Here is a 15,968-nt window from a genome sequence, read left to right on the forward strand (position 1 = left end):
GCCTTAAAAGATCAGTGTTTTAACCACTTCATACTTACTCCCAGGGCCATTTATATCGAAGTTGATATTTGGTCGCACAATGTTAGCGTTTCGTAACATTAAATTTTTATGAGGTGGGTCGTTAGCCCAATGCTTAACCCCCAACCTGGAGGACCAGAACATACATTACACACATACACTACGGACAATTTAGCCTATTTAATTCACCTGTACCGCATGTCTTTGGACTTGTGGGGAAAACCAGAGCACCTGGAGGAAACCCATGCAAACACTGGTAGAACATGCAAACTCCACACAGAAATCCCAACTGACCCAGCTGGGGCTCGAACCAGTGACCTTCTTGCTGTGAGGCAACAGCGCTAACCACTGCACCATAAAATAGTAATATTAAAGAATAATAATATAGATAACAACAAAAGCAAGTCTTTGGTGTTTACACACCCTAACTTACCTACTCTTATCTAACCAGACAGAAAAATACAAAGACAGCACTCATTCCTAAACCTGGTGTGTCTATACCAAGCATATACGTTGTAAGAATGTAAGTCATGTGACGCTTACCTCTCCAAATCCCCTGGGGAAAAAAACTAAGAGTATCTACAAACAATCTCAAATGAAGAAAAAAAAAAGAAAATAAACAAGATGGCAATATCAACTTTGGCAAAGCAATGTAAAGTAACACCAACATAACGGATATCCATACAGCAGTGTATATTAACCTGTATCCTGTCACATTTGCTGTGCAAAAACAGTGCAAAGTTAAATACATGCGCTGTGTGTGTGTGTGTGTGTGTGTGTGTCTGTGTGTGTGTGTTAACTTTGTAACAACATTGTGTGTGACTCATTGTTGCAGAAAGGCTTGAATTAACTCCACAACAAATACATCAAATAATCATTGGTAAAATTCTTACTGTAGTATTTTTCGCAAACGTTTTTGGAGATCTGCTTCCTTCATGTCTGTCACTGTGCTGTGCTGAGGCAGAGATTGAGGCACACTCTGACAGGCACATGGGAACCGTGAGTGGGGAGAACTAGCATTAAAGGCAAAGGCAACAAAAACATCTACAATATGCTCAGAGCAGAAATTCCAATTTTCTGAAAGGTATAATAAATAATCTGATGGGTGTTTTGAGCTGAAATTTTACAGACACATTCTGGAGACACACAAGTCTTATCTAAAATCTTGAAAAAGGGGAAAAATAGGTGCCCTTTAATATTAAGGGTTATAACAAACCTTAATGACTTCCGATTTGTCAGAGTTTTAGCAGAATGTGTGAAACCTTAATCCATAACCTCACTAACGTGTGTTTTCTCTCTCAGGGCGAGTGCTCCCAGAGGTGCTACAACATCTTTGTGCTGGAAACAGTGTGTGTGGGATGGTTCTCCCTGGAGTTCCTGCTCCGCTTCATCCAGACGCAGAGCAAGTGCACGTTCTTGCGCACGCCCCTAAACATCATCGACGTGGTGGCCATTCTGCCCTATTACATCACTCTAATAGTGGACTCGCTGTCTGTGGGCGACCGTCCCGCCGGCTCCGGAAACAACTACCTGGAGAAAGTGGGTCTGGTCCTGCGAGTTCTTCGAGCATTGCGGATCTTCTACGTCATGCGTTTGGCACGTCACTCTTTGGGACTGCAGACATTGGGTTTGACGGTTCGCCGTTGCACGCGAGAGTTCGGACTTCTCCTGCTGTTCTTGTGTGTGGCCATGGCCTTGTTTTCTCCATTGGTCTTTCTGGCCGAGAGTGAGCTGGGCGCCAAACAGGAGTTTACCAGCATCCCTGGAAGCTACTGGTGGGCTGTCATCTCAATGACGACGGTGGGATACGGTGATATGGTTCCGCGCAGTATTCCAGGCCAGGTGGTGGCGCTCAGCAGTATTTTGAGTGGAATCCTGCTCATGGCATTCCCGGTCACATCCATTTTTCACACATTTTCACGCTCCTACCTGGAGCTTAAAGAGGAACAAAATCGGGCCACAAGACACAAGCCCGATTCGCAGGACAGCACCAAGTCCCAAAACAGTGAGGATTCACAGGACACTGACAGTTCTATACATGGGATCACGGACACCACCGCAGTCAGTGCGCTCCACCGCAGATCTGTGGCTGTGGCAAGTCAAGGAGCACCACAGCTGCGGAGATCACTAAAGTCATAACGCAAACAGCTGACTGTAAGACTGAAGAGAAAATGTGCTAAAGGTGAGCGGCCATATTTAGTACCTGTGTGATCAGGTGACTTGACAATTATTTAAATAGGAACAGGAGAATTACATGGAAATGTTTGTATGTCCTAAGCACAATCATTTAAGATGTTGGTTTAACCTGAAATGAATATTTCCATTTAATGATCCATTTACTCACCCTCATGTTTTTCCTGATGACCAGGGCCAGACAGAATCTGCACACATTTTTGCTATTTCTGCACAGAATTTAGTAAAAAATGTGCTAAAGGTTTTTTTTTTTTTGCAAAACAAATCTGTGGATTTATCCAGAATAATTTTGGTAGTATCATAACTAAAAACTATGAAAAATGTTCATTCATTCAATTCTTTCTCAAACTCATTCTTTTTGGCTTAGTCCCTTTATTAATCTGTGGTCGCCACAGCAAATGAACCGCCAGCTAATCCAGCACATGTTTTACGCAGCGGATGCCCTTCCAGCTGCAACCCATCTCAGGGAAACGTCCATACACAACAGACAATTTAGCCTACCCAATTCACAGGTACCACATGTCTTTGGACTGTGGAGGAAACAGGAGCACCCGGATGAAACCCACACGAATGCAGGGAGAACATGCAAACTCCTCACAGAAACACCAACTGACCCAGCCGAGGCTCGAACCAGCGACCTTCTTGCTGTGAGGTGACAGCACTACCTACTGCGCCACCGCATTGCCAAATGAAAAACAAATGAAATAATACCTTTTTAAGTTTTATTTAATGTTTACAATGCAAATCCAATTAGATCAACTTAATTGGTAAATAAAGCAAGTCTCTTATATATCTACTATATCTACTAAAAGACAGCAAACATTACAAACTGTATTGTAAATAAATCATATGAACATTTTCATATTTGTCAGTAATATTACTGAAACTGAATGAATATAAATTACAAATACAATAAATATCAATTAAATACACATTTGCACAGTTAAATAAATATACTCAACTATGGGCTTAAAAATCTGCGTATATATTTGGATTTCTGCGCTCAGATTCTGTGTGGGCCTATTGATGACTTATTTCCAAGAGTAGAACACAAATGCTAATCTTTGTCATGCAATGGAAAGTGATTGAGGCTCATCACTCTGGCCATTCACTGAGGCGCAGTGGGTAGCATGATCGTTTCACCGCAAGAAGATTGCTGGTTCAAGCCCCGGCTGGGTCAGTTGGCATTTCTGTGTGGAGTTTGCATGTTCTCCCCATTTTCGTGTGGGTTTCCTCTGGGTGCTCTGGTTTCCCCCACAATCCAAAGACGAGCTAAAATCTAAAATTGGTCGTAGAGTATGTGATGCAATAGTGTATGGGTGTTTCCCAGTGTTAGGTTGCGGCTGGAAGGGCATCCACTGCGTAAAACAAATGCTGGATAAGTTGGGCGGTTCATTCTGCTGTAGCGACCCCTGGTTACTAAAGGGACAAAGCCAAAGAAAAATGAATGAATAAATGGAAAGTGATTGCAAGCCATAAAGCCATATGGTAACTTTGTGGAAGAAAAGATACAAAGTTGAACAACATTTAATGTTTGTAGTAGTTTCCCCTCCACACTCTTCATACTAATATCCCAGCAAGCAATTTGTGCTTAAAGACAATCAATAGATGTTTAAACATAGACATCTTGGCAAAATCAAGACTAAAGTTGGCTGTCAACGAAAAACTAGAATTAAACTATGGGAACTTGATCTGTCCTCCAACTTTTGATGTTGAAAGTAAAAAAAAGAGATTTTTAAATCACATTTTTAATAGTTTGTAGTGATATATTGCATTGATTGATGTTGTAAATTACAGCACAAAATCCTGGTAATAAATTGCCAGTACTTTTCTGTTGTTTTTCAGACTTACCTCTCTATATATTATTTCTTATACAATATATAAACTACTAAAATGCCAATAAGTCACTTTGCAGAGTTGGATCTTCAGCATCAAAATACAGAGATTCCATAATGCAAGTCACACTACTTATTTAAAATGAGCTGAATCAACAGAATTCTGGAGTTTTTTGGGGGACAGCTTAATTATTACATGTTCAATCCACTTAAATTAGTAAAAATAATTAAGTTAACTTGACACAATTTGGTGAAATCCAGCATTTTTTACAGTGCATAACTACACTGACAAAAATGATGTCTGCAAAACTGTTGCAAACAATTTAATTAGGTTGAATTTAAACAAACAAATTAAATTGAGTAATGTTCAAATTAGCCCAAATAAATTGTTTACAACCCCTTAACTTAAAAAAATTGAGTAAATCCAAGGAATAATCTTTGAATCATTTTTTTCAGTGTATAAATGTATAAACTGTGTATAAACTAAAAAAAGACCATGAATAATGTTAACTAAAGGATATTTTTGACAGTGTAGACTAGTAATCAAACAGATAGATTAGATAGACCTTCACTTTCATTGTATGCAAACGAGCAGCATGAACATTGTGTTAAACATCATCTTTTTTTTCCACTGAAAAAAAGTAAACCATATGGGTTTGAATGACATGAGGGTGAGTGATGATAGAATTTTCTTCAAGCTGGCGTTCCTGGTAGATGGATGCTTCAACCTGTGAAAACTGTACGACTGTGAAGATTGACATTTTATTTTGCATCCATCTTTACGGTAAAATGAGCTTTCCTCTGGTGGCAGAGGATACAGTGTGTTACACTGGTCAAAAATGCCTATTGAACTTCTTATTTCTGCTCCTATATAGCTAATTTGCAATAACCATGTTTATGAAAACACATTTACACATATTTCTGTATAGTTCTGCTTTTAGATGCCATAGCCTCAGGATCTGCTGGATGTAATAAACACAATGAAATACCCTTTAAACGAATAAAAGTTCCTTATTTTTGAATTGTCTCGAGTCATAGCTGGGAATTTGAACGCATTCAGTATTCTTAAACTATAGTACATCCTTTTACACATGAGATAAAAATGGGTACACAAGTTTATACAGAAAAAAAACATGACTGTGAGATCATATCAAACATAGGAGCCAAATACAAAAAGTAAAGAGTCGGGGTACAACGGAGATGTGGTTCCACGTGCAGTTTATTTAACAGAGGGTCGGAAAAGCAAGGTTATCACAGGGACAGACAGGAGCATGCAGAAAATCCAGAGAATGGTCAGTATAACAGGTAAGTGGTCGAGTCAGGCGACAAAACAAGGATCCAAAACCACGAAAGGCAAGACAAGGAAAATGCTAGGAAATGCTAACTTATTCCATGGTCACATGCAAAATTCTGTCGTATGGCACTGCAAAAATGTGCAGGATTAAAGATTTAAGCATTTAAAAAAGCAGGCGATTGGTCAATATTTTAAATTTCTGTACAGAGGTCATGTTTAGATCTTCGATTGGTCTCACGCGATCACGTGATGCGATTTCGCAGGTCAGTGTTCACCAAGCTTGAACTTTGCAACGCAGCGAACTGCGAAACTTGTCGTGTGCATATAAATGGAAGTCTATGGGGCAAAAAGTACAGTGTGACTGCAGCTTTACTGTTAACAAGACTCAGCAGCGAGTGTTGTATGTGCTGTGTTCTGAAAAGCTTCAGCTGTGTGTGTTTGCAATCAAAAGGAATCTGGGCCAGGTGTGTGAGTGAGGTGCATGATGGGATCTAGTTTGTGTATAGGCTCGTTTGAGATGGCCAAAATCTGCGCAGAATCGATCACCGGTGATCACCGCAAGTTGCATGCCGGTTAGAAATGTGTCCGAGCTGCCTTCGCCTCACTCTGATGTCATGCTGAAGGCGCCAAAAAACTCTCGCGACGGCTAAGCGGGTACCTCGGATTGAGCAGTCGGCAGCAGTTGCTCTCCAAAGACTGCGCTCACCTAAAGCATCATGGGAAACGACTGGCTGACGACACAGCTTAATGCTTATTGGATGAGACTGACAAACTACAGTTTATTCTCTATCTTGTTTTTACTAAGGTTTATACCTGGCTTTGTTAAATAGGCTACCTTTTTGTATTTTCGTTGATAATTAAAAAAAGGTCATAAAGAGCATTACATATGATTATTTATTTAAATTTGCACGCAAACAAAAACAAAACACATCTTTGTAAAAACATAACGTGACCTATCTAATATATCTAAATGTTTCTAATAAATCATTAGGATGTGCATGTGCTGTATTATACTTCTCTCTTAGTTTAAAGTCCTGTTTGTTGTCATTTTCACTTTTTTGTATGTTTGTGTGAGTTTTGTACTGTAATTTTTCTGTAACGTTACTCCATGAAAGTCAATCCAATACATACATATATGCATACATACATACGAAGGTAATCAGACTGTCTCGTCATTATGCCTCATCTTTGTATGGTTTCATATGAGAAGTGAAAGAGGTGTAGTAAACAAAACACACTCACACACACACAAACATGTGTATTTCCTACTGTCTAATAGTTTTTATTCTGGAGAAAGTCTCAGGCTGTTTATTTTAGTCTGGCTGGAGTAAAAGCAGTTTGTATAGGCCTAATAAGCATGTCAATAAAATAAACCCCTTAGATTTTCTTCTTTCTTCTTAGAATTTGTCATGAGCTGTCACTCAAAAGCATCTTGCTATAGCTACTTAATTTATAATGAAGCCAAATGAGATTTCTTGAGAGCTTTCTTGCTGTATAAGCTGTTTATTTTGTCATTCTTTTAACATTTGTTGAATATACAGATTCATATTTTAAGATTAATTATTTCATGTTTATCCTCTGTGATTGGATCACACACACATTCATGTGATGCGAAATCGCAGGTTCACCAAGGTTAAAATTTTATTGGAACAATATGGAAAATTTGCAGTGGTGTAAAGTAACAAATAACAAATACTCAAATGACTGTAATTGAGTAGTTTTTCTCAGAAATTGTAATTTACTAAGTAGTTTTAAAGATGTGTGCTGTTACTTTCCCTTGAGTACATTTTTAATGCAGTATTGGTACTTTTACTCCACTATTTTCCTTCAACCTGCAGTCACTATATTATTATTTCCTGTCTATGGGGATTAGAAAAATCAGTCCTGTGATTCCTGTCCAATCAAATCGCACATAGCAGGTAAATCGCATCATAATGAGCTACCTCAAGACATTGGCGATTTATAAATGCAGCAAACTGTTTGAAAGCATGAAAAGTGTCTAAGAAGATGTCCAAAATCTTTACACGCCATGACCCAGAGACTATTTAGACTTCATGTGAAGATGAGAAGATGACGGGTGTTTACTGTGTGATGATCAAAATGGCCTCAAACTATAATTAAATGTACTACAGAATGTTACGTTTACACACACACACACACACACACACACACACACACGCACACACACACAAATTACATGTAAACGTATAAGCTTTTTACAGTGTAATATTCACTACTCACTACTCGAGTACTTTTGAAATGTCTCCTTTTGACTCATATTTTGAGTAATATTTACAACAGATACTTTTACTTTACTTGTGTCACGGATTGGCCAGGCTCTTCCACCAGCATCATGCAAAGATCACCATCACCTGAGTATTAACCACACACAGCTGCACCCAATCACTTATAGTCACTACATAAGCACACACCTCACTTCACTCAGGGTCCGGTCTCGTTCCTACGAAGCGGACTCTGAGTGAACACCTCCTGGTAATCACTAGCATTCGATCTCAGTATATTATACTTATCTGCTCTCTGTCTCTCCTAGTTTGTCCAGTGTTCCCGGTGTCCTGTCTGCCTTGTGTTTGTCATCAGTCTGTCTTCCCCGCAAGCCCTCTGGTGTGTGCATTCGGTCTCCCACAGTATCAGTCATATAGCCTGCCACCAAGGATCATCAGATCAACCAGACTCCACTCACTTCTCCTCCGTTCTCCTTATGTGCTCATGTGTTGTAAATAAACATCGTTAAATACTCACTCACCTTCCTTGTCCGTCTGCTTCCCATAACAACTTGCACTACGTTTTTGGGAAAGTAATGGTATTTTTACTTGAGTATACTTTTTTCAGTACTCTTTCCACCACTGAAAACGTGTCCACAGTTGACCACAGAATTGGAGATGTTTTCCAAAAAATGTGGTAAATCCAATGGATCATTTATTTCAGTGTAGAACTGTGAACATCAGTTTACAAATACTGAGTTAATGAAAAGAGCAGACTTGTATAGTACACTTTTGTTTCAGCTACACGTCATTTGAAGACACTGGGAAGATCAAACAATAGATACAGAATCAGAAGTGGACGGCTAAATAGTGTATAAAGATGTTGAGAACAGATCAGTCATGGGCTCTTTTATATTAAGAGTGTGGAGTGGATTGCATTTACCAATTGCCATTGAACAGAAGCACACTACTGGAAGATCAGCAATCATCCACCAAGATTGTGAGACAACGGGTCCTTGAGTTGGGAAGTCAGATGAACGGGGTTCACCAACAAAAAAACTAAAAAAAAATGTTTTTTTAAATGATGGCAATACTTACAAATGGTGGTAAGTGATCGGTAGGGCCAGACGGAATCTGCTGATGTTTTTTGCTATTTCTGCTGAGAAAAATCTGCGGATTTCTGCTGAAATATTTTGGGAGTATCGTAACTAAAACCTCAATATGTGAAATAAAAAATAATACCTTTTTAATTTTTATGTAATGTTTACAATGCAAATCCTATTAGATCCACTTTATTTGGTAAACAAAGCAAGTCTCTCATATAATATGTCTACTAAAAGACAGAAAATATTACTGTACAAACTGCATTGTACATAAATCAAATGAACATTTTCATATTAGTCAATAATATTACTGAAATTAATTAAAAAAACGGAATAAATATAGATTTACACACATTTACTCAAGTAAATAAACAGAATTAATGATGGGCTTAAAATCTGTGGGAAAAAAAGCACAGATTCCGTGTGGGCCAAGTGATCGGTGAAGATATTTATGTACAGTGATCAGAGGTGTTTCAGTCCTAATAAATATTTATATATACAACAGAGTGTATATATAACACAAAGTGACAAAAGGAAAACATATGCTGTGCGATGACAGAAAAAAACATTCAAACAAAATATACTCATATGGATAAATGGAAGGTTTGTAAAGTTTGCTTACGGTACAACACAGTAACACACTCGCTCGCCAGGTAAACTGACACTGGTGTAGTCCATACCCCGCCCCTTGGGTTAAAACCATCTCCAGCAAAACATAAGGCAGTCAAAAACCACAGTTGTTTCTCTACATATTAAGACCTGAAAAGGCTCACAAATACATTAGTTTCAAAAAATCACACTTAGCTTTAAAGCTGCATTCTGTAAGGTTGCCCTCTTTTTTGCCGTCAGTTTCAAGTGTGCAATTGTATTTATTTGCAGAAGTATCGTCACCTTAAAATTCTAAGGTTCTATCCTCACAACCTTAAAATTGCAAATATATTGTAGTTACATTCAAGAAAATATTTCTAAATGTAAATGTTCCTTTGTTTATTTCATGTACTGTATTTTTGTGTATTCATAGTTATTTATGTAAATATACACATTACACATGTAATATAATTACAAACTATTATCTTGAATGTAATTACATTACTATTACATGGTAGTTACACACCAGATAACATTTATCAATGTGTTTCAGGGCAAATAACATATAAATACACAAATACAGTACTTGAAATTTACAAAGAAAGATATGGTTCTAAATATTATCTTGGATGTAGTTACAGTGTAATTACGATGTTATAACAAAATAATTAGGATGTTATTACATACTAATTACATCTTAAATAAAAATTTGTAATTACATATTTACTGCGTATATTTACGTGTAAATACACAAATACTGTGCATGAAATACACAAAGAAACAGTTAGGTTTATAAATATTATATTGGCCTGCATTTGCCCTGTTTATTTTACCCCAATTTGCAAATTTAAGAAACTTTGATAATTTACATTTAAAGTGCATTTAGGGTTTCTGTCATGTTAATATATGAAAGAGAACTGTTACACGCATATTGTTTGTTATATGGAATGTATAAACTCAATATCTCAAAATCTTTTTGAACGCAGATGGAACCTTGTAGTTCTAAGGCAATGATACGTAATTACAAACTTTGATTTTGGATGTAATGACATTGTAATTACGATGTTATAACGTTATTATGTACACACCCACAGTACATATACATTTGTAATTATGTTTATCAATCTGCACACTTCTGATTACTAATAGCAACCTGTACATATATTAATTTATTGTAAATCTCTGTTCATAGCTAATACAACCTGTATATAATGTTCATAGTACATCCGTCTGTAAATATCACCATAGTTTTTCTATAACTGCACTTTATAACTTATACCTGTATCCTGCACTTGCTGCTATTGCACTGCTGGTTAGACCTAATCTGCATTTTGTTGCCTTGCACTTGTACATGTGTAATGACAATAAAGTTGAATCTAATCTAATCTAATCTAATCTAATCTAATCTAATCTAATAACATCATATTTACATCTGAGAAAATGTAATTATAAACTTTTATCTTGTGTGTAATTACTGTGTCATTACATGTAATTACTTTGCTATTACATTGTAGTTTCATCCAATATAATATTATAAACTTAAAAGTTTCTTTGTGTATTTACATAAATATGGAGTACATATGTAATTACAAACTTATTGGATGTAATTACTTTGTCATTACATTTTAATTGCATTGCAATAATATATACAGTACATATCACATACGGACCCTGACCATGCATCAATAGAGCCGCCACATTTGTACAGTGCTCCCAGGACAAATGTCATTCAACTGCATTAATCAAGACAGTGTGCCAATGTGAAGATGCTGGACTTTCGTGCTGCTTACGGGTGTAGTAACGAGCAAACAAAGAAAACAAAGCATAAAGGCAGAACATTTCATAGGTAAGATTTCAGGGTTTTTTTTACATTTTTGAATGTTATGTTTTTTGTGCTAAACAAGTAACGTTATTGTTGATAATAAAGCCACTTACTGCATTCACCATAATGCAAACAATGTAAATGAAATATAACAACAAGACGCTGCGGTGCTAGAAACTTGTAATAATGTCGGCTAAGTGAACGAGTCGTTCATAATGAGAGGGGTGTGGGGGGGTAGTGTTTCAGGACTTGGATTAGATGAAATTAAACAAGGAGGGAGATACATTTCCCCAAACACACTTTGTCGGTAATGCCCGTGCGGTCACTTATCCATAGATATAGAAAAGTAATTGAAAAAAATATTTGCATACTGACCACCAGGAAAACTCCTAATCATAGATATATGCATATATGTGTGTATATCTCTGACTGCACTGTGGTCCTGCATTGTTTTCAAAGGAGCGCTACCCTGTACTAAAAGGGCAGCTCCATTGATGATTCCTTCCAATACACAATGACAGGGTATGCAACATCTAATGTAAATATCTATGATTACAATGTAGTTACATCCAAGATAATATTTATAAATGTAAATGTTTCTTTGTGTATTTCATGTACTGTATTTTTGTATTTATATGTAACTACATGCAATAGATAGGTAATTACAAACTTTGTTTATGGATGTAATTACTATGTAGTAACATTGTAATTTCTTTGTTATAACATTGTAATCACTACATTGTAATAGCTTTCGAAATACTACATTGTTATAGCATTGTAATTTCATCCATGATAGTAATTACACTTGTATAACATTGTAACTAATACATTGTTGAGCATTGTAAATAATTGTTATAACTACAATGTTATAGCAATTCAATTACTACATAGTTATAAAATTGTAATTACACTGTTATAACATTATTATTATAACATGTAATTTTATTGTTATAACAACATTGTTATAGCATTGTAATTACATCTATGATAGTAATTACACTGTTAAAACATTGTAATTACACTGTTATAACATTGTAGTTGCTACATTATTGAACATAGTTATGACTACACTGTTATAGCATTTGTGTTACATTGTTATAACATTGTAATTACTACATTGTTATAACATTGCAATTACTATATTGTTATAGCATTGTAATTACATTGTTAAAACTACATTGGTACAACATTGTAATTACATCTATGATAGTAAAAACACTGTTAAAACTATGTAATTACATTGCTACAACATTGTAATTACTACACTGTTATAACATATACACTGTTATAACATAGTTACAACAGTGTAATTACATTGTTATAACATTTCAATTACAATGTTATAACTACATTCCTCTAGCATTGTTATTACTACATTGTTATAACATCTATGATGGTAATTACACTGTTTTAACATTGTAATTGCTACATTGTTGAACAGTTATAACCATATTGTCATAGCGTTGTTATTACATTGTTATAACATTGTAATTATACATTTTTATAACATTGTAATTGCATAGTTATAACTACATTGTTATAGCGTTGTAATTACCACATTATTATAGTATTGTAATGACAGTGTTATAACATTGCAATTACTACATTGCTATAGCATTATAAATACATCTATGATACATATATGATCTTGATGACAAAATTAATTACTATGTCATTATATTGTATTTACATTGCTATTACATTGTAATTACATCCCATATAAAGTTTATAAACTTTTTTTGTGTATTTCATATACTGTATTTGTGAATTTATACATAAATACATGCAGTAGATATGTAATTACAAACTATGTGTTGACATTGTAATTATACATTGTTGTAACATTGTAATTACTACATTGTGATTGCATTGTAATTACTACATTGTTATAACATCGTAATTACAGTTTTAACATTGTAATTACTATAACATAGTTATAACATTGTAATTACTTTGTTACGACATTGTTATTACATCTATGATAGTAATTACAGTGTTATAAGATTGTATTACTACATTGTTAATTCATAGTTATGTTATTGTGTTTACATTGTTAAAACATTGTATATACACTGTTTTAACGTAACAATTATAACAATTGCATTGTTATAGCTATATTTTTATAGCATTGTTATTACATTGTTATAACATTGCAATCACTACATTGTTATAACATTGTATTTACATCTATTATGATAGTAGTTACATTGTTACAACATTGCAATTACACCGTTTTAACATTAACATACAATAACTACATTATTGAACATAGGTAAAACATTGTAATTACAGTGTTATAACTACATTATTAAAGCATTATTATTACATTGCTAAAACATTACAATTACTACATTGTCATAACATTGTAATTACACTGTTATAACATTGTAGATACACTCTTTATAACATTGTAGTTATGATATTGTTTCAGCATTGTTATAGAACAAATGTTGTAATAACTACATAGTTACAACAATTGTAATTACATTGTTATAACAACATCGGTATAACATTGTAATTACATTGTTATAACATTGCAATTACTACATTGTTAAAACATTGTAATTACATTGTAAATACTACATTGTTGTAACATTGTAATTGCACTATTATAACATTGTAACTACTACACTAATTACACTTTTTTTAAACATTGTAATTACTATATTTTTTCAGCATTGTAATACATGGTTATAACTACATTGTTATAGCATTGTAATTACTACATAGTTCTAACATTGTAATTACTACATAGTTCTAACATTGTAAATACTACATAGCTATACAAATGTAGTAACATTGTTATAACATTTTAATTAGGTTGTTATAGCATTGCCATTACTGCATTGTTATAACAATGTAGTTACAAAGTTATAACAATGTGGTAATTGCAATGTTATAACACTGTAATTACATTGTTATAACATTGTAGTTACATTGTTATAACAACATCAAAATAACATTGTAATACACTGTTCTAACATAATTACTACATAGTTTTAACATTGTAGTTACACTGTTATAACATTGCAATTACACTGTTTATAACATTGTAGTTACTATATTTTTTCAGCATCGTAATACATTGCTATATGTACATTATTATAGCATTGTAATTACTACATAGTTATACCATTGTATAACAATGGAGTTTATTTGTTATAACATTGTAATTACATTGTTATATCTACGTCGGTATAACATTGCAATAACATTGTTATAACATAATAATTACTACAGTGTTATAGCATTATTATTACATAGTTATAAATACATTATTATAACGTTGTAGTTACATTGTTATAAAATTGTAGTTACAATGTTACAACAATGTAATTACTACATTGTTAAAGCACTGTAATTACATACATCATAGCAGTTACACTGTTATAACATTGTAATTACTAAATTGTTATAACAGTTATAACATTGAAATTACATTATTATAACATTGTAATTACATTGTTATAACTACATTGAAAGAGCATTGTAATTACCACATTGTTATTGCATTGTGGATGCATTGTTATAACATTGTAATTACTCAATTGTTATAACATTGTTATAGCATAGTAATTACATTGTTATAACTACATTGTTATAGCATTGTAATAACCACATTACAATAGCATTGTAATTACATTGTTGTAACATTGTAGTTGCTACATTGTTATAGGGTTGTAATTACATTTATGATAGTAATGCAAATGTGTTTTTGTATATTTCATGCACAGTACAGTATTGTCACCTTAGAATTACAGTAGGTGAGAGTTCAATGTGACCATTACTGCCGGACGATATACCGCCGCTGCGTTTTTCAGGCATGACCGCAGTTTGCGACTTTGCCGCCAGGTGGCACAAAGGGACGGGATGCAAACGGACAGAAATACATTAGCTGTAAATACTCTGCTACTTGTAAATAAAGATAAACAATGAAACAAAGCATTATAAGTCCTTCATTAATCATTAAAAAGACAACTAGGCTACATTATTTAAACGAATAAAGAATAACAAATAACCTTTGGGGTGAAGTGCTTCAGTCCGCTGTATACTTCAGCACAAAAACACTAGTTGCCGTGAGATTGTGTTGGTTTGTTTAATAAAATAATGATAATAATCTAGCCTAAATAAAATGAAAGTGAAATATTCACCGTTTCATAGAAGCTTATAAAAATATATTTCTGGTCACAAGTTCACACAAAGGAGTTGACAAACCATCGCTGATGCTGTTCGCCTCTGTGCTGAGGCAGTGTCATAAACTCAACAAATAGGCAATTGGTGATTTAATGTATATGCTACAACCAACAAACCAACTTTTTTCCACTTGGAAAATGGCAGTTATTAATAGTTCTTATATAATATACATTTACATTAGCCTACATAGCCTAATCTATGAATCAAACTAATCCAAAGTTTTTCTTGATGTTTTGCATAATGATAACTTCGCACCAAACTAAGACTTTCATTTTACAGCTTATAAAACGTGTATGCAAATTAAGCATAAACATAGTATGCCTTAAGGCTCATTGTCATTGTCTTTTATTACATGCAGAGCGTGCACACATGAATCGCGAGTGAGACAGTCATAATCATAGGACTTAATCTTTAAACTAATGACTTTTATTAAAAATGTTGACAAAGGTTTTGTAATTAAATGCAAATTTTCCGTGAAGCGATCTATTTGAGGTAGCCTAAAATTTTTATTTGACGGAAGAAAAAAACATGATTGGACAATCAGCATATGCCGGTTCTTAAAAAGGATTCAGTCAGTGTTTTCGTTTTATAATCCAAAATTTGTCATTTAAGTGAATAAGATCTAGAGCAGTATTTATTTATTATTTTTTGTTAAGTTTATTTTCTATGCTGCTGTAAACACTGCAGGAGCGTGAAGAT

At 34.3% G+C, this 15,968-nt stretch overlaps 1 protein-coding gene across 1 annotated transcript in view; it reads left to right on the top strand.

The window, feature by feature from the left end:
- kcng2 (potassium voltage-gated channel, subfamily G, member 2) overlaps positions 1-2,727 on the top strand; it is a 70,723-nt gene extending 67,996 nt beyond the window's left edge. Inside the window, exon 3 of the mRNA XM_056480506.1 lies at positions 1,321-2,727. Coding sequence (XP_056336481.1) covers positions 1,321-2,157 — 837 coding nt within the window. The 3' untranslated portion in view covers positions 2,158-2,727. The remainder of the gene's footprint in view (positions 1-1,320) is intronic.
- Positions 2,728-15,968: the final 13,241 nt, after the last annotated feature.

The sequence above is a fragment of the Danio aesculapii genome, chromosome 19, assembly GCF_903798145.1.
Source record: "Danio aesculapii chromosome 19, fDanAes4.1, whole genome shotgun sequence".
NCBI lineage: Eukaryota > Metazoa > Chordata > Actinopteri > Cypriniformes > Danionidae > Danio > Danio aesculapii.